The sequence below is a fragment of the Podarcis bocagei genome (genome assembly GCF_964188305.1).
Source record: "Podarcis bocagei genome assembly, chromosome: 7".
Lineage (NCBI taxonomy): Eukaryota > Metazoa > Chordata > Lepidosauria > Squamata > Lacertidae > Podarcis > Podarcis bocagei.
Genome location: NC_138132.1, coordinates 2,238,465 through 2,258,440, shown reverse-complemented (window position 1 = coordinate 2,258,440; position 19,976 = coordinate 2,238,465). Strand labels below are relative to the sequence as shown.

Genomic DNA, 19,976 nt, shown 5'->3' with positions numbered 1-19,976 from the left:
CCTGAAACCATTTTTGATTCCCAAACTAACTGGATGTTTTCTCTGCAAGGTCAAAGGAAAATGGAAAAGCCTCCCCACTGTCTTTTCCTTCACAAATCCTGTCTTAAGGGTATATCTGTGTATGAAAAGGGTGAGCCTGTGACCTGGCTCAGGAACTAAGTGTTTATCATTACAAAAGACTGGCCAGGCTCCCCAGGGTATCCAGTCAAGTAAGCATTAACAGGTAACCTACCAGACAAGAGATAAACCGAGGACAGGAGATAAACAACGCACTCAGATTTCTGCTGTAGACCACCCTTTCTGTGATGTAGGTATGATGTGTCTGGGGGGTGGTCTTGGACTCCAGGGAGGGAATTCAAAATGTCTATATAAGGCCTTGTGTGCCATTGTTCTGGGTTCTCTCCTCCCTCCTTTGTGTGGTGAGTGGGGTTCCCGTTGCAACAGATCAATAAAACAGATCAGGCTTACTAGCTGCTTTGCTTCTCAATATTCTCTGGTTGGCCTCTGTTATTTTCTCCTACCAATAGGGAACCTACGTAAGGACTCCATATGGGCTCTTGGATACCCCATAAGGGGGAAAAGGGCAGATTTTTGTTTACAACACAATCACCTGAGAAGTAAAGATAGTCATTTATTTCAGGGGTGGGGGAACGTGTGGCTCTCAGGGACTGGTTGAGAAGTGTGCATGCGGAGAAGCAGGGGCTGGAGTCTGACTTGGGAGAGGGGGGTAGTGGTTTGTGGGCACTTGTACCAGCCAGGAGGCAAGATTCAGAGGCTGGGGAAGCTTCAGAGCTGGAGGGTGGAGCACAGTATGGGTCAGAAGAAAAGGAAGAAGAGGCAGGTCAGGGAAGTGAAGGGCTGGGCACTTCCCTACCCTCTCCTGCACCATTCTCCCTGAACCAGGAGAGGACTGAAAAGGGAGGAGCAGAGGAAGTTTGCACACAGGCGCAGTCTCCAGCTGTGTGCATGCAGCTCTTCAAGGGAAGGTACATAAAGTGGGGGGGGAGGGGCCCCCTGTTGCTCCAACTGCTTCATACAGTGCAGACCTGGGAATAGCTGCCTAGGTAACCAGAGCTGTAGAAGAGACTGTAATTGTTATGCTTGACAATAAATACAGTGGTACCATGGTTTACGAACTGAATCCGTTCCGGAAGTCTGTTCTTAAACCAAGGTGTGCTTTCCTATATAACCTTACAGGTGTATAATACCATTTTTGAACCAACTTCAAGAGAAGGAGGATTGGTTTGAGAAAATGTTGAATTATTTGGGCAGGTTTGAACAATTTAGGGTAAGTAAAATGTTAAAAAGTTAAATAAACCATATGGAGGGAGGAGTGTTAAGTTATATAGAATTGTACATGTGGTTGATTTGAATATGTTATTATTGATGCACTGTGTATCTGAAGAAGTGTGCATGCACACGAAAGCTCATACGAAGAACTAACTTAGTTGGTCTTTAAGGTGCTACTGGAAGGAATTTTTTTATTTTGACTATGGCAGACCAACACGGCTACCTATCTGCAACTGTTTTCACTGTGTTTTGGTTGTTGGTAATAATACCGTATTTTGCGCCCCATAAGACGCTCCGGCCCATAAGACGCACCTAGTTTTTTGGGGGGGAGATAAAGAAAAAAAAATTTATTTCCCCCCCCAGGTGCGGGGCTGGAAGAACCAGGTCGGGGAACAGTGGGAAGGCACGCTCTGCCTCCCCGCTGTCCCCCGAGCTTGTGGGGCTGGCGATGGGGAGAAGTGCACCAGTCCCGGGAGGGCAGGCAGCTCTGTGCCGCCATCCTGAGCGGGCGGGACTTAGCGCCCCGCTCGGGATGGCGGCAGAGACCTGCCTGCGGTCCCGCGACGCAGGCAGCTCTCTGCCGCCATCCCAAGTGGGGCGGGACTTAGCGCCCCGCTCGGGATGGCGGCAGAGACCTGCCTGCGGTCCCGCGACGGCAGGCAGCTCTCTGCCGCCATCCCGAGTGGGGCGGGACTTAGCGCCCCGCTCGGGATGGCGGCAGAGACCTGCCTGCGGTCCCGCGACGCAGGCAGCTCTCTGCCGCCATCCTGAGTGGGGCGGGACTTAGCGCCCCGCTCGGGATGGGGGCGCAGAGCTGTGCTGGTCCCAGGAGCGCAGGCAGCTCTGCACGGCCACCGGGAGCGGAGCGGACCTTCGCCCCGGCTCCCGGTGGCCAGGCAGAGCTGTGCTGGTCCCGGGATTGCAGGCAGCTCTGCGCAACCCTCGGAGCCGGTCTTCCGAGGATTGCGCAGAGCTTCCTGAAGCCTGGAGAGCGAGAGGGGTCGGTACGCACCGACCCCCCTCGCTCTCCAGGCTTCAGCGAAAGCCTGCATTCGCCCCATAAGACGCAGGCACATTTCCCCTTCATTTTTGGAGGGGGAAAAGTGTGTCCTATAGGGCGAAAAATACGGTAATTAAAAAAACCCTTAAAAAAATAACAAACAGAATAAACTCGGTATTACAAAAGAAAAATAAATAAATGGAAAATAGTCAGATGAATGAAACGGATGGTTCCTGCGGCCTGATCCCACCAGGCACGTCATTTACTCACGAGTAAGCCCATTGGGGCAATGAATGGGCTGAGGAGCCTTGGCAGGCCCGCAATCCCGCGCGCAGCTACTGGGGAGTAAGCCCCATGCAACGCCATAGGGCTTACTTCCGAGTAGACCGGCCCGGGCTGCCCCTTTGGGGATCCCCTGCGCTCTCCCAACCACCTTTCACCCACATCCCAGCGCTGCCATTGGCCTTCCCCAACCCCTACGTCACACACCCCGCCGGCCAATCCCTTCCGCTTGCGCCCCCCCCAGCGACGAGCCGTAATTGGCCGAGCGCGCTCACGTGACGGGGCGCCATTTCCCCCCCCCACCCTCCTCCGCGTCGCCGCCAGCCGCGTAACACGTCACTGTTTCCCCCCCCCCTTCCTCCGCCGGCACGTGACCCGGGCGGCCCAATCCCAATTCCCTCCATGGCTCGCCTTCTCGCGAGGTTTCCTCTCTCCACACCCCCCAGACGCCTTGTGCGCGTGCGCGCGGGCACGCTCGACGCGGTTTTGTTTTTGTTTTTCCGGTTCTCGCCCGCCGCCCGCGCCGGTTTTTTCCCCCCTCACGGAGAGGCCCTGAGGCGGCGGCGGCGGCAGGAGCGTCGGGAAGCGGGAGGCCTCCGGAGCAGCGCGGTGAGGGAGGAGAATAGGGCAAGGCCCGGGTCTAAGGGGGGCGGGGGAGGAGGAGGAGGAGGCCTCGCTCGCCCGCTCGCCCTGAGGGAGGAGGCCTGGCTTCCCGGTCGGGGCCCCGAAGCGCCTTTGCAGGGGGGGGGGAGGGAGGGAGGGTGTGTGTGTTCTCGGCCTGCTCCGTGGTGGCTTCCCTCACGCGGAATCGCAGAATGGTCGGAGGGGGCGGGGGAAGGGAGGGGGCACCCCCAGAGGTCATCCAGCCCAACCCCGTGCCGCGCAATGTTGTGCTTCTGCTGGTGGGTCGTTTTTCTTTTTTAAAACAAGGTGTGAACCACCGTGAGATTGTTGGGCGGAGGGGGGCGTACAAATTTTAGTAGTAGCAGTAATAATAATAACAGTAATAATAATAGTAATAATGGGGTCGTACCTGGAAGAGGAAGGGTCCCTTTCTTGTGGCTCCCAGTGGCTTTTTTGTTTTGTTTATTCCACCGTGGTACCTCGGGTTACATACGCTTCAGGTTACATACGCTTCAGGTTATATACGCTTCAGGTTACATACGCTTCAGGTTACATACGCTTCAGGTTACATACGCTTCAGGTTACATACACTTCAGGTTATATACGCTTCAGGTTACAGACTCCGCTAACCCAGAAATAGCACTTCAGGTTAAGAACTTTGCTTCAGGATGAGAACAGAGATTGCGCAGTGGCAGCGCAGCAGCAGCAGGAGGCCCCATTAGCTAAAGTGGTGCTTCAGGTTAAGAACGGACCTCCGGAACGAATTAAGTACTTAACCCGACGTACCACTGTAGTAGCAGTAATAATAATAAGAGTAATGGGGTCATACCTGGAAGAGGAAGGGTCCCTTTCTTGTGGCTCTCGGTGGCTTTCTTGTTTTGTTTATTCCACCGTTGTTGTTGTTGTTGTTATATCAGGGTTAGAAACTGATATAGGAGAGCTAGGAGCTAAATGGCACCTTAAACCGAGGTGATGGGTGCAACAGCGGCATGTCTAGGCGCTCTTTTTTTGATAACAAGAATTCAAAGCTGAAAATGAATGAACCCTGCAGTTGTTGTTGTTTAGTCGTTTAGTCGTGTCCGCCTCTTCGTGACCCCCTGGACCAGAGCACGCCAGGCCCTCCTGTCTTCCACTGCCTCCCGCAGTTTGGTCAAACTCATGCTGGTAGCTTGGAGAACACTGTCCCACCATCTCGTCCTCCGTCATCCCCTTCTCCTTGCACCCTCCATCTTTCCCAACATCAGGGTCTTTTCCAGGGAGTCTTCTCTTCTCATGAGGTGGCCAAAGTCTTGGAGCCTCAGCTTCAGGATCTGTCCTTCCAGTGAGCACTCAGGGCTGATTTCCTTCAGAATGGATACGTTTGATCTTCTTTCAGTCCATGGGACTCTCAAGAGTCTCCTCCAGCACCAGAATTCAAAAGCATCAATTCTTTGGCGATCAGCCTTCTTGATGGTCCACCTCTCACTTCCATACATCACTACTGGGATAAACCATCAGTAGTAGTATGTAGTAGTAGCAGTAATAATAATAATGGTTTCGTACCTGGAAGGGGAAGGGTCCCTTTCTTATGGCTCTCGGTGGCTTTCTTGTTTTGTTTTGTTGACTTTATTCCGCCGTTGTTGTTGTTATATCGGTGTTAGAAACTGAGCTAGGACAGCTAGGAGCTGAATGGCACCTAAATGGGTGTAACAACAGAATGTCTAGGCGCACTTTTTTATAACAAGAATTCAAAGCTGAAAATGGATGAACTGCAGCAAAAATATTTTCATTTTTCACATGGCGCAGTCCTTCACCCGCCCCCAATATCCTTAAAAAGAGGGTCTCTTCTCCAGTCTTGTAGCTGGAAGTGGGCAGGCAGAAAAAAGTTCTTTCCTTCCACTCTGCAGTTTTAATCTGAAGTCTTTAGGTTCAGTACTGTTTTTGAGCTCAGAAACTGCATTAATGAAATTCCCTGTCGCAAAATGTGCCTGGAACAGTGGGAGTTTCCAACACTGAATTCTATGTCATAGAATTATAGAGTCGGAAGGGACCACAGGGATCATCAAGTCCAAACCCAATGCAATGGAGGAATCATTAGCCCAACACAGGGCTCAAACCCACGGCCATGAGATGAACAGTCTCATGCTGTACTGATTGAGTTGTGTCAGTGTCATATATTTATTTATGCCTTTTCCCCTGACAAGGACTCAAGAAGGTGTGCAGGTTTAAAAAAAAAAGGAGAAAAAAAGAACAGCCAAAGCATAAGGGGGGAATCATTAAAAGAATTAAGCATTGGTTTCGATTTATATCCCATATTTTCCTGCTTAAGTGGCTCAAAGTGGTGCATGGTGTGGTGTCTAGAACATGGGTAGGCAAAGTAAGGCCCGGGGGCTGGATCCAGCCCAATTGCCTTCTCAATCCAGCCGGTCCGGGAATCAGTGTGTTTCTACATGAGTAGAATGTGTCCTTTTATTTAATATGCATCTCTGGGTTATTTGTGGGGCATAGGAATTGGTCCATTTCACCCCCAAAAATATAGTCCGGCCCCCCACAAGGTCTGAGGGACAGAGGACCGGCCCCCTGCTGACCCCTGGTCTAGAATTAGGACCTGGGAGTGACCCTGGTTCAAGTCCTGCTGCCGCCACCCACGTATCACTAGGTGTGTGTCTCCCAGCCCAGCCTACCGTACAAAGTTGTGGGAATTAAATGAGGACCAGGACTTAGGAGAGACCAGGATTTAAATCCATCCCACTCAGCCACAGGGAAGCTTAGTGGGTGTGACCTGGGGAGGGCAGTTGCTACCTCTCCAGCTCAGAGTGGTTGTTGTGAAGATTGAAGAATAAATGAGAGGGAGGGAGAAAATTGTGCACTGCCTTGAGCTCCTTGGAGAATAAAAGGTGAGATAGTAAAGGTAAAGGGACCCCTGACCATTAGGTCCAGTCGTGACTGACTCTGGGGTTGTGGCGCTCATCTCGCTTTATTGGCCGAGGGAGCCGGTGTACAGCTTCCGGGTCATGTGGCCAGCAGGACTAAGCCGCTTCTAGTGAACCAGAGTAGCGCACGGAAACGCCGTTTACCTTCCCACTGGAGTGGTACCTATTTATCTACTTGCACTTTGATGTGCTTTCAAACTGCTAGGTTGGCAGGAGCAGGGACCGAACAATGGGAGCTCACCCCGTCGCGGGGATTCGAACCGCCGAGCTTCTGATCGGCAAGTCCTAGGCTCTGTGGTTTAAACCACACCGCCACCCAGGTCCCAAACGTGGAATATCAATGCAATAAATACCGTATTTTTCGTTCTATAAGACGCACCAGACCACAAGACGCAGCTAGTTTTTGGAGGAGGAAAACAAGGGGGGGGGGGAATCTGAATCTCAGAAGCCAGAACAGCAAGAGGGATCGCTGCGCAGTGAAAGCAGCAATCCCTCTTGCTGTTCTGGCTTCTGGGATAGCTGCGCAGCCTGCATTCGCTCCATAAGACGCACACACATCTCCCCTTACTTTTTAGGAGGGAAAAAGTGAGTCTTATAGAGCAAAAAATACGGTAAATACAATATAAGGTTCTCAGGCAACCCCCCCCCCCCCGCATTCCCTAAAGCACACATTCACCATAAAGACACCCCAGTTTTGAAGAAGCTGAAGAATACTGGCCAGCTGTCTGACCCTGTACATGCTTATACTTAAGCAGTGTTCAAATTTGGTCAGGTGCATTTTGCACCTGGTTATTGGCCACTTGTGCCCTCCCTCTTTCCCAACATCAGGGTCTTTTCCAGGGAGTCTTCTCTTCTCATGAGGTGGCCAAAGTCTTGGAGCCTCAGCTTCACTATCTGTCCTTCCAGTGAGCACTCAGGGCTGATTTCCTTCAGAATGGAGAGGTTTGATCTTCTTGCAGTCCATGGGACTCTCAAGAGTCTCCTCCAGCACCAGAATTCCATACATCACTACTGGGAAAACCATAGCTAAAACCATAACTATACGGACCTTTGTTGGCAAGGTGATGTCATCTGAACTAACTGATAATCAATCACCGTCTGTCCCTTGAAAAATAAGACTTTAGAGCCGTCTTGCCCAAATATGGCAACTCGGCATTCCGTTTTGGTGACTGTGACCTTAGTTTAAGGAGCCATATGGCACCTAGCTTATATCTGAGTTTCTGACGCAGCTGCAGATGTAAAGGAGAATTTGAGTTCTATGACGTCTGCATAATGCTGATTTTTGTCTTTCCATTCTCATCATGTAAATGCTCTTTGAAGCCTATAATGTGGTCTTGTCCAGAGATACATTATTTTTGGTCCGAAGTTGTTCCTCACATCACTGATGAATCCTTATTATTTGCAGATGTTAGTGTTCTGCTAAACTTTATTCCTGTAGCGTGGGGATTAACTGGTGGGCAACAAAAATGGATTTTGCAAGCCTATTATGGTGGCTAAGAGGCTTATGCTTTTTCTCCAGGATAGAAAAGTGTTGCCGCAATGTCTGACAGCGAGGACAGCAACTTCTCTGAAGATGAGAGCGAGCGCAGCAGTGAGGCGGAAGAGGTGGAGGAGAACGAGGTGAGGTGGAGGAGATCATGCAGGCAAGCAGGTGTTTCACACCTGCTTCAAGGAAGTGTGTCTTTGGCCTGAGTTGTGGAGAGGGGAGGCAGGCAATTTATTTATTTGGCAGATTTGCAGCCTTCCTATCCACCATTTACGTCACCAAGGCATCTTGCAGACATGTAAGGCTGTTCACAGTCTCAGCAGGTAAGGAGATCCGTGTGTGGATCTTCCACCCTGGAACAGAGGAAGAAGCTCTTATACCCTTCACCTGACATGTCTTTTCGGGTTTTGGCTTCTCTTGAACTTCTCTTGAGGAAAAAAAACCCACCAATTTAAAATACAGGTTAAAATGCAATTTAAAATGCAGCCTCATTTTAAAGTAGCTGATAAATCAAGACCCTAAGGAGAGGGAAACATAAGGGTCAGACCGAGTCCAAACCAAAGGCCAGGTGGAAAAGCTCTGTCTTGCAGGCCCTGCGGAAAGATGTCAAGTCCCCCAGGGCCCTAGTCTCTTGTGACAGAGCGTTCCACCGAATCGGGGCCAGTACTGAAAAGGCCCTGGCCCTAGTTGAGACCAATCTAACCTCCTTGAGGCTCGGGACCTCCAAAGTGTTGTTATTTGTGGACCTTAAGGTCCTCCGCAGGGCATACCAAGAGAGGCGGTCCCGTAGGTACGTGGGTCCTAGGCCGCAGAGTCAGCAGGGCAAACTCTGGGTTGTATCCAGCACTAGCCTTGCTCAGAATTGACCCACTGAAATGACTAAGTTAAGTCCGTTAATTGAGTAAATCATAGGATTGTAAAGTTGGAAGGGACCCTAAAGGTCATCTTATCCAACCCCCTGGAATGCAGCAATATCTATTCTAGCCTTTCTTTTCATTCCGCATACATCTTAGAGAAAAGCTTCTGTCTTTACCGTGAGGAGGCAGATGTAAGGAACAACAAGAGGGCCAGTGTGGTGTAGTGGCAGACTAGGGAAACTAGGTTCCACATCCCCACTCGGCCACGAAGCTTTCTGGGTGACCTTGGATCAGTCCCTCAGAGGGTTGTTATGAGGATAGAATAGGGAGGAGAATGAAGTAAGCCGCCTTGAGGTTCTTAAAAATGTAATTAATCGTCGTAATTAATTAATCATCAGAGACTCCCCCATCCAGCTGTGTGCACCCAAGGGAGCTTTGGGCTTCTTTAACGAGAGAAACCATCCCTGTGTACCAGTCAAGGCATGCTTTAAACTGAGCCTAGTTCACCAGCACGTTGGAGGGTGCACAATCCCACAAGGAGCACAGGGGCGCTTGGGTTTGCCCAGCGTAGCCTCTCGCTCTCAAGCCGTATCCAAGGACTGAGCCTGGGCAGAAGTTCTCTAGAGACCCACCCAAGAATTGCCAACAATAGAAGAATGGCAGGTGAAGATGATGGATTTTTCGGAGCTAGCCAACCTAACCGGAAGAGTCCGCGACCAGAAGGAGGCGGAGTATCAGGAAGAGTGGAATAAATTTAATGATTATCTAGTTAAATTTGTTAAGCTAAATTAATTGAAAATAGCTTGCAGATACTTAATTGGCTTAGGATTTTATTTATGTTAAGTGATGAATTAATATGTTTAATTCCATAAGGTGAATATTTAAGGATGTTAATGTTTAGGTTAAATTTCATAAGAATTGGAATTTGGAAAACCGTTAAAAGGACATGCAATGAAATTAAACCAAGGGGAAGCGAGGAAGTCACTTAACAAAGTTAATAAGTGTAATTTTCAATAAGGCTATGATTTATGTTTGTTTGTCTTGTGTGTTTGTTTGTTTGTTTATAATATTGTGAAAACCAATAAAAAAAAATTTTGGGGAAAAAATAGAAGTTCTCTAGAGACCCGGATATCTCCTCCTAAGTCCAAAATTAGGTTGGGGCTAGGAATCGGGGCCTGTGGTTTCCATTTCCATGTAACCAAGCTGTTTGGTGCTGTTTCCCCCACCCCTAAGTAAAGCTGCTTTCTGTGGGCTTCAGCGTGAACCACCTGCGAGTCACAGGTTAAAGGTTCTCGTTCAATAACATGCAGGCTGAAGAGGAGCGTGTCAGTGTCGTAGGCAGCGAGAAGGAAGAAGTGGAGGAAGAGGAAGAAGAGGAGGAGGAAGAGTATGACGAAGAGGAGGAAGAGGACGATGATGACCGGCCTGCGAAGAAACCCAGACATGGCGGATTTATTTTAGATGAAGCTGGTAAAAAAACAAAAACGGACTCTTCTCCTCTGCCCCCTGCCCCAACCCTAAGAGACATGTAATCTTTGACTCCTGGCTTATGGTGTGGGCCTCGTCCCTTCCCTTTCTCTTCCTTCCAGATGTGGATGATGAGTATGAAGACGAAGACCAGTGGGAGGATGGTGCAGAAGACATTCTGGAGAAAGGTAAGGAGAACCCTTTTTGTGAAGATAATCTTGGATCTGGAGTAACTGGATGCCCGAGTGATAACCAAGTAGGAGCATGCAAGCTTTGACGTCCCACAGAACCTTTCGGCAGAATTCCTGCTGAGGAGGAAGCAGGAAATTCCTCCCTGGTGCTGAGTTCTCGAATGCTTGTGTGTAACCCCAAAGCAACCTGAAGAAGCCTGAGAAAACGTAATCTGCTTTATTCAGCGTAATTAATTTTCTGGAATGTTTTCCCCTTTCCTGGTTATAAGTCAGATCCCTAAAACTGGAAATGCAACTGAATTTCTTTTCTTTCTTTTTTTAAAAAAAGGATTTCCTTTCCTGTTTTATTTCCTGCCAGAGCTGGAAACTCTTTTTCGTTTAAAATTCCCATGTTCATTTGTTCTAATGTTCTCGCCATTTCTGGAAAGCACTTAAACCGATCAAACTTTTCTCCAAGAGTTGCGGATGACCGCGGGTTGTCACATTTGCGAAAGCGCTGTCGGTTGTGGAGGTGCGAAACGAGAGCGGCCAGCGGAGGGAGAGCTGCTTCTTAGGATCGGCGGCAGCCCCTGGCTCCCGGCCGTTGTCCCTCCCCCCCAACCCCCGAGGCTGCCCCTGCCTGTGGGTAGTGCTCCCTCTGCTTCCCCCCCACCCGGCCTGGTGGCTTCTCTCTTTTTGAGTTCTCGTGCATTTCATTCGCTTCCGCTTGGTTTGTGTGCCGCATCTTAATTTTGTTCCTTCCGCTTTTCTGTTCCCCATTCACCCTCACCCTGTGGTTGGTTTTGATGGTATTATTTGGCTCATACTGTCCGCCCTCCCACCACCACCACCACTTCATGAGCAGAGGAATTTGAAGGTAAGAACGGTTTTTGTTTTTATCCTCTTCATTCCAGCTCCTTTCCTCTTCACCAGCTGCCTTTGCTTCTCTGCTTCCTTTCAGCCAGGTGGGGTTCTGTGCGTGAGGGGGGGGGCGGGAGAGCATGCTCAGCAAATGCCCAGTTGATGTGGCCACGCAGGGAACGGGCTTGCGCAGCCCCTGCCACTTGATCCCTTGTAGCTAAGTTCTCTGGTAGCGCAGTGGTCTTCTGAACAGGAATGCTCTTCCAGTGGTCCCAAGTACCGTATTTTTCGCTCTATAAGACACACTTTTCCCCTCCTAAAAACTAAGGGGGAATGTGTCTGCGTCTTATGGAGCGAATGCAGGCTGCGCGGCTATCCCAGAAGCCAGAACAGGGAGAGGGAGAGCTGCGCAGCACTCCCTCTCGCTGTTCTGGCTTCGCCATGCGAAGCCTCCGCAGGGCAGCAGGGAGCCTTCATCCCACTGGCCTGCGGAGGCTTCGCGGGCTGCCCCAGAAGCCAGAACAGTAAGAGGTTATCCCAGAAGCCAGGTCCCTCTTGCTGTTCTGGCTTCTGGGATTCAGAATTTTTTTTTTCTTGTTTTCCTCCTCCAAAAACTAGGTGCGTCTTGTCGGCTGGTGCGTCCTATAGAGCAAAAAATACGGTAATTCAAGCACTGTCCCTTTCCTTCCGGGACCTGCCCAGGAGAACAGCCTGCAGGTGTCCATAGATTTCTGTTGCAATTTATTAGTCACTTGAGACATAGAATCATAGAATGGTGGAGAGTTGGAAGGGACCCCAGGGGTCATCCAATCCAACCCCCTGCGATGCAGGAATCTCAACTCAAGCCTCCCTGAAAGATGGGCATACATCTGTCTATATAGTGTGCAAAATCTAAAAATCAGGAAAAGAACAATTGTTTATTATTGTCTATTAAATTTCTATACCACTCATAATAATAATATTTCTTTATACCCTGCCCTCCCCAGCCAAGGTGGCTAACAACCAATAATATGAAAGTTGATTGAAATACAAGTTAAAAACAAGGTTAAATACAACATTAAAACATTAAAATGCAGCCTCAATCACAGGAGGAGAAAGGAAAAAAGAAAGAGGGGGAGGGAATCAAATTGACTCCAAGCCAAGGGCCAGGCGGAACAACTCTGTCTTACAGGCCCTGCGGAAAGAAATCAGATACTGCAGGGCCCTGGTCTCATGAGACAGAGCGTTCCACCAGGCCGGAGCCAGTGTTGAAAAGACCCTTGCTCTGGTTGAGGCTAATCTGACTTCCTTAGGGCCCGGGACCTCGAGGGCGTTGCTATTTATGGACATTAAAGTCCTCTGTGTGGCACCCCGGGAGAGGCGGTCCTGTAGGTACGAGGATGATGAGGATCTTCATCTGAGGAGCACAGGGTGGTTTGCAATATAGAACACAAAAGTACATACCATAATAGCAAATAGAAACAATAACATGCTACTCCCACCGCCCCCCCCCCCAAGTTTAAAGGTCCACTCAGAGGCCTGGGAGAAGAGTGGGCATCTGCCAGGGCTTATTTGGCTGTGATTCATGGGTTGACCCTTGGAGTCCCTTACAATTCTACGATTCTATGAGCCATTCTTCCAAGTGCCCATCAGAAGCGTATAGCACACATTTCCCGTCTGTATCCAAAAGAATGTGTCTTCCTTTTCAGAAGACCGCTGCATAGAACAGGAATGGGGAAACTATGACCCTGTAGTGGACTCCACTTGCCTTCATCCCTGCCCCGCTGACCATACTAGAGGACCACAGGTTCCTCATTTTTGGCATAGGGACTCCTCACCCAGAAACAGGGTGGAACAGGCCATGGCTGCCAGTAGCTGCTCATGCCTAGCAGGGGCTGTCCTGCGATATCTCAGCCTTAACGGCGGGTCCTTGACTCCCTTAGCAGCGTTTGCAAGTCTCTCTCTCTTTTTCCTCCTTTCTCCTTTCCTCCTTTTATCTGGTCTTTCTTGGCAAGCACAGTGGAGTTGTCAGAGAGCGTCGCAGGGTATCTCAGCTTGCAAACAGACCAGGCCCTGAAGCTGTTTGCAGTTCTGAAAAGTCTGTAGCTCTCGCCCGTACACTTTGCCCAACAACTCTCTGCCTCTGCTGTTCAGCATTGCAAACGTCTGTTTCTTCTTCTAGCGTCCAATATTGACAATGTGGTTCTGGACGAGGATCGCTCTGGAGCACGGAGGCTGCAAAACTTGTGGAGGTAAATGGCATTGCATGCAGAGCAAAGCGCAGAACAGGAGCAGCACAGGCTTCTGGCAGGACTTTGTGTGTTTATTTTGAAAGCAGAATTGCCTGGTTTGGCTCGACTGAAATAAGTGTACAATTGCATCTTATATGGGGGTTCAGTTCCAAGGGTTCCACATACACAGAAAAATCGTATACAGTGGTATCCCGGGTTACAGATGCTTCCGGTTACAGACTCCGCTAACCTAGAAATAGTACCTCTGGTTAAGCACTTTGCTTCAGGATGAGAACAGAAGTCGCGCCGCTCTGGGAGCGGCAGCAGGAGGCCCCATTAGCTAAAGCGGCGCTTCAGGTTAAGAACAGTTTCAGGTTAAGAACAGATCTCCGGAACGAATTAAGTACTTAACCCAAGGTACCACTGTATATTCAAACTCTTGGAACTGTCCTGCAGCTAATGGATGATGGCTTAAAAGCTCTCTGCCTTGCTTGCCTTTAACATGTGCAATTTCAACCAGCCTGCCTTCAGTCATATATGGTTAAAAACATGCAAGTTAAATTCACGTAAGATGCGATTGTATTGTACATTCGTACCTTGGTTGTTGAACAGCTTAGCTCTCGTACATTTTGGATCCCAAACGTCAAAAAACCCGGAAGTGCCTGTTCGGGTTTGCAAACTATTTTTGGAAGCTGAACGTCCAACAGGGCTTCGGCAGCTTCCGATTGGCTGCAGGAGCTTCCTGCAAGTTTGGGGATCTTTTGGAGCAGGAACAAGGGAGTTTGTGTGTTGGATTTGAGCTCCCCTTGACCCCAGGCAACACAGCTAGTGACCAGGGGTGAAGGGAATTGGCAGCCTGGAGGGACACAGATTCCCCCTAAACCCTGTTTCCAGATGTTCAAAGCTGGTCACTCATTGATTTCTTTTTCTGGTAAAGCCCTGCAAGAACCACCCTTCACCCTATGGTCCCAGGGCACATCACAAGAATGAAATTACAGTATTAAAACCACTTACAACCACAGCAATAAGGCGGCTCCTAAAATATACACCTCAGGGGTCAAGTGATTTGGCTGTTGCAGGTGACTGGGGTGGCGGTTGAGCTTTGGGCTTCCTGCCTTTGCCCTTCTGCTGCACCAGAACATGTGCAAAGTGCTTTGGCCTGGCTAATACGTCCCCTCTCACTTCACGCTTCTTGTTTCTCCCCCCCCCCCAACAGGGACCAGAGAGAGGAGGAGTTGGGCGAGTATTACATGAAGAAGTATGCCCAGTCTTCGGTGCGCGAGACGTGAGTATGCCGCTTTTATCCTGCCGGCTGTTCCCCGTTTCAAAACACTCCTGCTGGCCAGTTTCTTGGCCTTGTCCCTCCACCCTTGGACCTCTCAGACCTCCTCTCTCTCTCTGTTTCTCCAGGGTGTACGGCGGCTCTGATGAGCTTTCGGACGACATCACGCAGCAACAGCTACTTCCTGGAGTCAAGTAAGGACTTTCTGTTGTGAGCATTCTGTTCTCGCAGGAGCAGAAGACTTCGGTCTTGTGAGACTTAGCGGGATAGAGGCTGGGGGGGGGGAATGACTCTGGACGTGAGAGCAGGACTGAGACGGCCCAGTTGAGAGGCCGCAGCCCTGGTGTTAAGTAGCGGGCGATGCTTACTTTGGCCATGGCGAGCTGACCTTGCGGTGTTTGTTCTCCCCTCCCCATCCAGGGATCCCAACCTCTGGACTGTGAAATGCAAGGTAAGCCCCGCAGGCACAGAGAGGTTGCTTTCGCATTGCGTCTGCTACCTGACATCCTTTTTCATTCCAACCCTTCTCTCTCCCACTTCCAGATTGGAGAGGAGCGGGCCACAGCCATTGCGCTCATGAGGAAGTTCATTGCCTACCAGTTCACAGACACAGTAAGTGGGCTGGGAAGGGGGGAACGGAAGAAGACCTTGACGCTTCACTTTTCCTACAGCGCTGCTCTTGCCATGGGGTTGTCCCTCTTGTTGCTCCTTGCCGCAAACGTTGGCTTGATGTGCCAACTAGCCGCCATAGATGGCTGCCACCAGGCCTTACCCTTCCCAGAATCCTCTGCCAGATGCAAAGGCCGGGGAATGAGTTGGGGGTCTTGCCTTTAATAATAATAATAATAATAATAATAATAATAATAATAATAATAATAATTTTTATTTATACCCTGCCCTCCCCAGCCAAGACCGGGCTCAGGGCAGCTAACAATCAATAATAAAAACAAGTTGATTAAAATGCAACTTAAAAAACAAGATTCAAATACAACATTAAAATGCAGCCTCTTCACAGGAGGAGAAAGGAAAAAAGAAAGAGGGGGAGGGAATCAAATTGATTCTAAGCCAAAGGCCAGGTGGAACAACTCTGTCTTACAAGCCCTGCGGAAAGAAATCGGATCGCGCAGGGCCCTGGTCTCATGAGGCAGAGTGTTCCACCAGGTTGGGGCCATCACTGAGAAGGCCCTGGCTCTGGTTGAGGCTAATCTGACTTCCTTAGGGCCTGGGACCTCTAGGGTGTTGCTATTTATGGATCTTAAGGTCCTCCGTGGGGCATACCGGGAGAGGCAGGCCCATAGCTACGAGGGTCCTAGGCCGTAAAGGGCTTTAAAGGTCAAAACCAGCTCCTTAAATCTGACCCTATGTTCCACCGGGAGCCAACTTTACAGTGAAGTATGAGAAAAATAAGGATTTCTTCCCTGCCTCTCCTCATGAACCTTTAACACAATGGATTGGAGGAGGCAGTGGGCAAGATCCAAGGTTGGTGAGACTCGGAGCAGACCCATTGAAATTAGTGGACAGGCCCATGAATTTCACTGGGTCTGCTCTTGAGAATTACTTAATTGGCTCCATCTCGCCTTGTGGAGGAAAAGGCGTTTGGAGGCAGCAACGCATCTGATTACCAGTTGCTGGGAAGCACAGGAGTGGTCTTGGGCTCGGATCCTGCCCCTGGGCTTCCCATTGGAGCTTCTGGTTGGCCGCTGTGAAAACAGGATGCTGGACTAGATGGGCCCTTGGCCTCATCCTGTAAGGCTCTTCTTACGTTTCCTCATTTGCGCCGAGGATCTGGATAAAGAAAAAAGCTGCAGAAGTCCTTCCTCGTCGCTTGAAATACTCTCTTAACTTCCTCCAAACTGCAGTGCAAAGGGAGAGCTCAGGGAAGGGAGGGAAGACCTGTCTATTGCTGGGCAGCCTGATTGCCCAGGGCCAAGTCCAATTTGCCCTTGTGAGCCAGTGAGTAGCTTGATGGTTGCTGGGTACAGCAAAGTTCCAGCCTGGCGTGTCCTTTTCCTGCAAAGTGTGGCTGGCCTGGAGCGATATAAACGAGAGATGCGAGAGAGCTGCATTGAGAGCTTGGAGACTCTGCACAAGCGATGTCCCAGCCTCTCTTATGCGTAACCCACCCCCATTCTTCCTCCGCAGCCCTTGCAGATCAAATCGGTGGTCGCCCCCGAGCACGTGAAAGGGTACATCTACGTGGAGGCCTACAAACAGACGCACGTCAAGCAGGCCATCGAAGGGGTGGGCAACCTCCGGATGGGCTACTGGAACCAGCAGATGGTGCCCATCAAGGAGATGACGGACGTGCTTAAGGTGGTGAAGGAGGTGACCAACCTGAAGCCCAAGTCGTGGGTGCGCCTCAAGAGGGGCATCTACAAGGACGACATCGCTCAGGTGAGACGAGACCTTGGCTGAGGGTCCGGATTGAGGAATTAGCAACAGGCATGATGGGTATTTTCTTTGTACAGTGGTACCTCGGAAGTCGGACAGAATCCGTTCCGGAAGTCCGTTCGACTTTCAAAACATTCGGAAACCATGGCGCGGCTTCCGATAGGCTGCAGGAAGCTCCTGCAGCCAATCGGAAGCTGCGGAAGTCGTGTCAGACGTTCGGGTTCCCAAGAACGTTTGCAAACTGGAACACTCACTTCCGAGTTTGCGGGGTTCAAGAGCCAAAACGTTTAATTCGCAAGGCGTTCAGGATCCAGGGTGTGACTGTATTTTAATGTACAGAATGGAGTGAAGGTTTATGGGTTATGGTGTTTTGGGAGAGTGTGTATGAACTCAGCAGGGCTTAGCTTATTTTTCTAGTTGACGTGTGTGTGATGCTTTGCCAAGTTACATAGGCAAAAGAATAGACCAGTCATAGCATCACAGAATGGTTGGGTCCCTCAAGAGTCATCTAGTTCACCCCCTGCAATGCGGAATCACAGCAGTGTCCTGCCTGCCTTGAAAGGTGTTTTTTTTAAATTTAAGCCCATAAAGTTGCCTTTTGCTTTATTAACTTTCTTTAATATTTTTATTAACCAATTTCCACATAACAATTTATCAATCCTCTTAATCAGTTACATCATTTCCCCCCCTTCACCCCCTCAACCCTCCCTCTCCCCCCCACCAAGGACTTCCCTCAGCTCCCCTCCCTGATTTCTTTACATATATTGTTTTCTGCATGTTATAAAATTGTACATATCCTTACTTTGTCCATCATGTGTTCAGCTAATAAATTTGTGAATGTTTATTCAAAACCTGCCAAAGTCCCAATTCATTTTGTTGTCTTTTTAGATAGCTTGTAAAAAGTTCCCATTCTTCCTTGAAGTCACAGTTGTCCTTTTCACACAGTTTTTCTTGCCACAGTTCTTTTGTTGGGATTTCCTCATTCTTCCATCCTTGTGCTAACAAGACTTTTGCTGCTGCTGTAGCGTACATAAATAAGTTCTTTACCTTTCTTGGCAGGTCTTGTCCTACAATCCCTAACAAAACTTGAAAGCTTTTGACCTGCTTCCAAAAAAGCGGCAGCTGAGACTTCCACTTCTCAGACGCCTTGTGTAGGATCACAGAATTGTAGAGTTGGAAGGGACCCAGGGATGATATCTAGTCTAGAGCCCTAGAATGCAGGAATCACAACTGAAGTATCCCTGACAGATGGCCATCCCACCTCTCTTTAAAATCATTCAATGAAGGAGAGCCCACCAGCTTCTAAGGGAGTTTGTTCCACTGTTGAACTGCTCTTAACGTCAGGAAGTTCTTACTGATGTTTAGTTGGAATCTCCTCATCGCTGTTCATCTCAGCTTGAAAGGTGGCAACAGCCTGAGAGGTTGTAGGCTGGCGTTTGCCCGCCATTTTGCTCTTTGTGTTCAGTTGCAGGCATGCCCAAAGTCCCAATTCAGGGGCCTAATCCGGCCCACCGGTCTTTTTAATCCAGCCCCTGCGGCAGTTTATTTCCCTAGGGTAAAATCCTTTAAAAAACTCAACAACTCCAAGCCCCCAAAAAGCTCAACAACTTCAATCCTATAAAAAGCTCAACAACTTTGGCTGGCCGGCCCCCACGGCCCTTCACTTCATCAAATCTGGCCCTTTTTGGAAAAAAGTTTGGACACCAGTGCATGCTACATGGAGAATCCTATGGTCTGGGTTGCACAAGGTGGAGGCTAGAGACTCCTGCCTTTGAGCAAGGAGTTTGTGCTTGATCTGTGTTGCTTGCAATCTGAACGCCGACCAATGTCTTTTCCCTCCCTTTCCCCTTAGGTGGATTACGTGGAGCCCAGCCAGAATCAGATTTCCCTGAAGATGATTCCCCGCATCGATTTCGACCGCATCAAAGCCCGCATGAGCCTGGTATGTTGGCTCGGCGCATTGCGGGAGCCTCCCTTCATCAGTGCACCTTTTGGGTGCTTCTGCTGGGCCTTTGGTTTTTTGCCTCTGGTTACTCCAGGTTTCGTGGGCTGAGAAAGGGAAGAGGTGCTTCATTTGAACCCTTTGGTGTGTCAAAACAGAAGCAGCCACCCATGGGAGCAGGGTCTGCAGAGACTGGAGTTCCGTTGGCTCCAGTGTAATTCAGAGATGCGTTTCCCTAAAACGAGAGCAAAATGACCTTTTCTCCCCTGTAAGCTGCCTTCGCTCTTGGCCCGTTGGATGAGTTGGGATGTTCTGGTCATTAGTGGGCGTGGCCAGAAGTGGGTGTGGCCACCCACACACCTGCATGTGCACACTGGACACGCCCAGTTCTCTCCTTTAGGATCGTCTCCTTTATTTATTTTTATTTATGCCTCTGCCTCCATATTTTTGGGATCTTGCCCAGGGTCCAGAGGCAGGTGAGGCCCCTAGCTAGGGATTAGCCACTTACACCTTTAAACTCTCTCTAAAACCACCACACTTCCCGGGTTGCTTCTCCCGTCGCAAACCCTGCCTCTGCCTCTCCCGTTTCAGAAAGACTGGTTTGCCAAAAAGAAGAAGTTCAAGCGCCCGCCACAGCGCCTCTTTGATGCCGAAAAGATCCGGTGAGAGTCCAGAACGGCGGGGTGTGTGTGTGTGTCCATATTTGGAGAGGAGGCGGGTGCTGAAGGGCCTGAGAGGGGGAACCCAGGGCAGAAAGACTGTTGGCTGAGTGATGACAGCTGCAGACTCTGTCTTCCTGGGGAACCAACCCATGCCCAGTTTGTCCATCTCCAGCTGTTCTCTTGCTGCTGGTCACACTAACTGCTAAGCCTCTCCATCCCTTCATTTCCAGGTCTTTGGGCGGCGACGTGGCCTCCGATGGGGATTTCCTCATCTTTGAGGGGAACCGCTACAGCAGGAAGGGTTTCCTCTTCAAGAGCTTTGCTATGTCTGCCGTGGTAAGGATTGGGGGGGCCCTGAGCAACAGGGTGGGTGGAGGAGGACTCCTGCGGTATAGACCCTTGTTGTATAAGAGGAAATGGCAGGTGGCTGGCATTCTGCACTGGAGGCTGACTTGAACCTGGTGAGAAGGCATTGGTCCAGCCAGACCAGGACGGTGTTCTCTAACGGGCACCCGCCGGGGCCTGCTTTGCATCTGCCGG

At 49.9% G+C, this 19,976-nt stretch overlaps 1 protein-coding gene across 2 annotated transcripts in view; it reads left to right on the top strand.

Moving 5' to 3' along the window:
- Positions 1–3,023: 3,023 nt before the first annotated feature.
- SUPT5H (SPT5 homolog, DSIF elongation factor subunit) overlaps positions 3,024–19,976 on the top strand; it is a 36,990-nt gene continuing 20,037 nt past the window's right edge. Inside the window, exons 1-14 of one of the 2 annotated variants that reach the window (XM_081200173.1) lie at positions 3,024–3,181; positions 7,628–7,728; positions 9,762–9,921; positions 10,041–10,106; positions 10,954–10,965; positions 13,111–13,180; positions 14,376–14,444; positions 14,570–14,635; positions 14,862–14,892; positions 14,985–15,053; positions 16,584–16,835; positions 18,685–18,774; positions 19,366–19,436; positions 19,667–19,772. In XM_081200173.1, coding sequence (XP_081056299.1) covers positions 7,648–7,728; positions 9,762–9,921; positions 10,041–10,106; positions 10,954–10,965; positions 13,111–13,180; positions 14,376–14,444; positions 14,570–14,635; positions 14,862–14,892; positions 14,985–15,053; positions 16,584–16,835; positions 18,685–18,774; positions 19,366–19,436; positions 19,667–19,772 — 1,143 coding nt within the window. In that variant the 5' untranslated portion in view covers positions 3,024–3,181; positions 7,628–7,647. The remainder of the gene's footprint in view (positions 3,182–7,627; positions 7,729–9,761; positions 9,922–10,040; positions 10,107–10,953; positions 10,966–13,110; positions 13,181–14,375; positions 14,445–14,569; positions 14,636–14,861; positions 14,893–14,984; positions 15,054–16,583; positions 16,836–18,684; positions 18,775–19,365; positions 19,437–19,666; positions 19,773–19,976) is intronic. The other variant, XM_081200174.1, reaches the window with a different exon arrangement.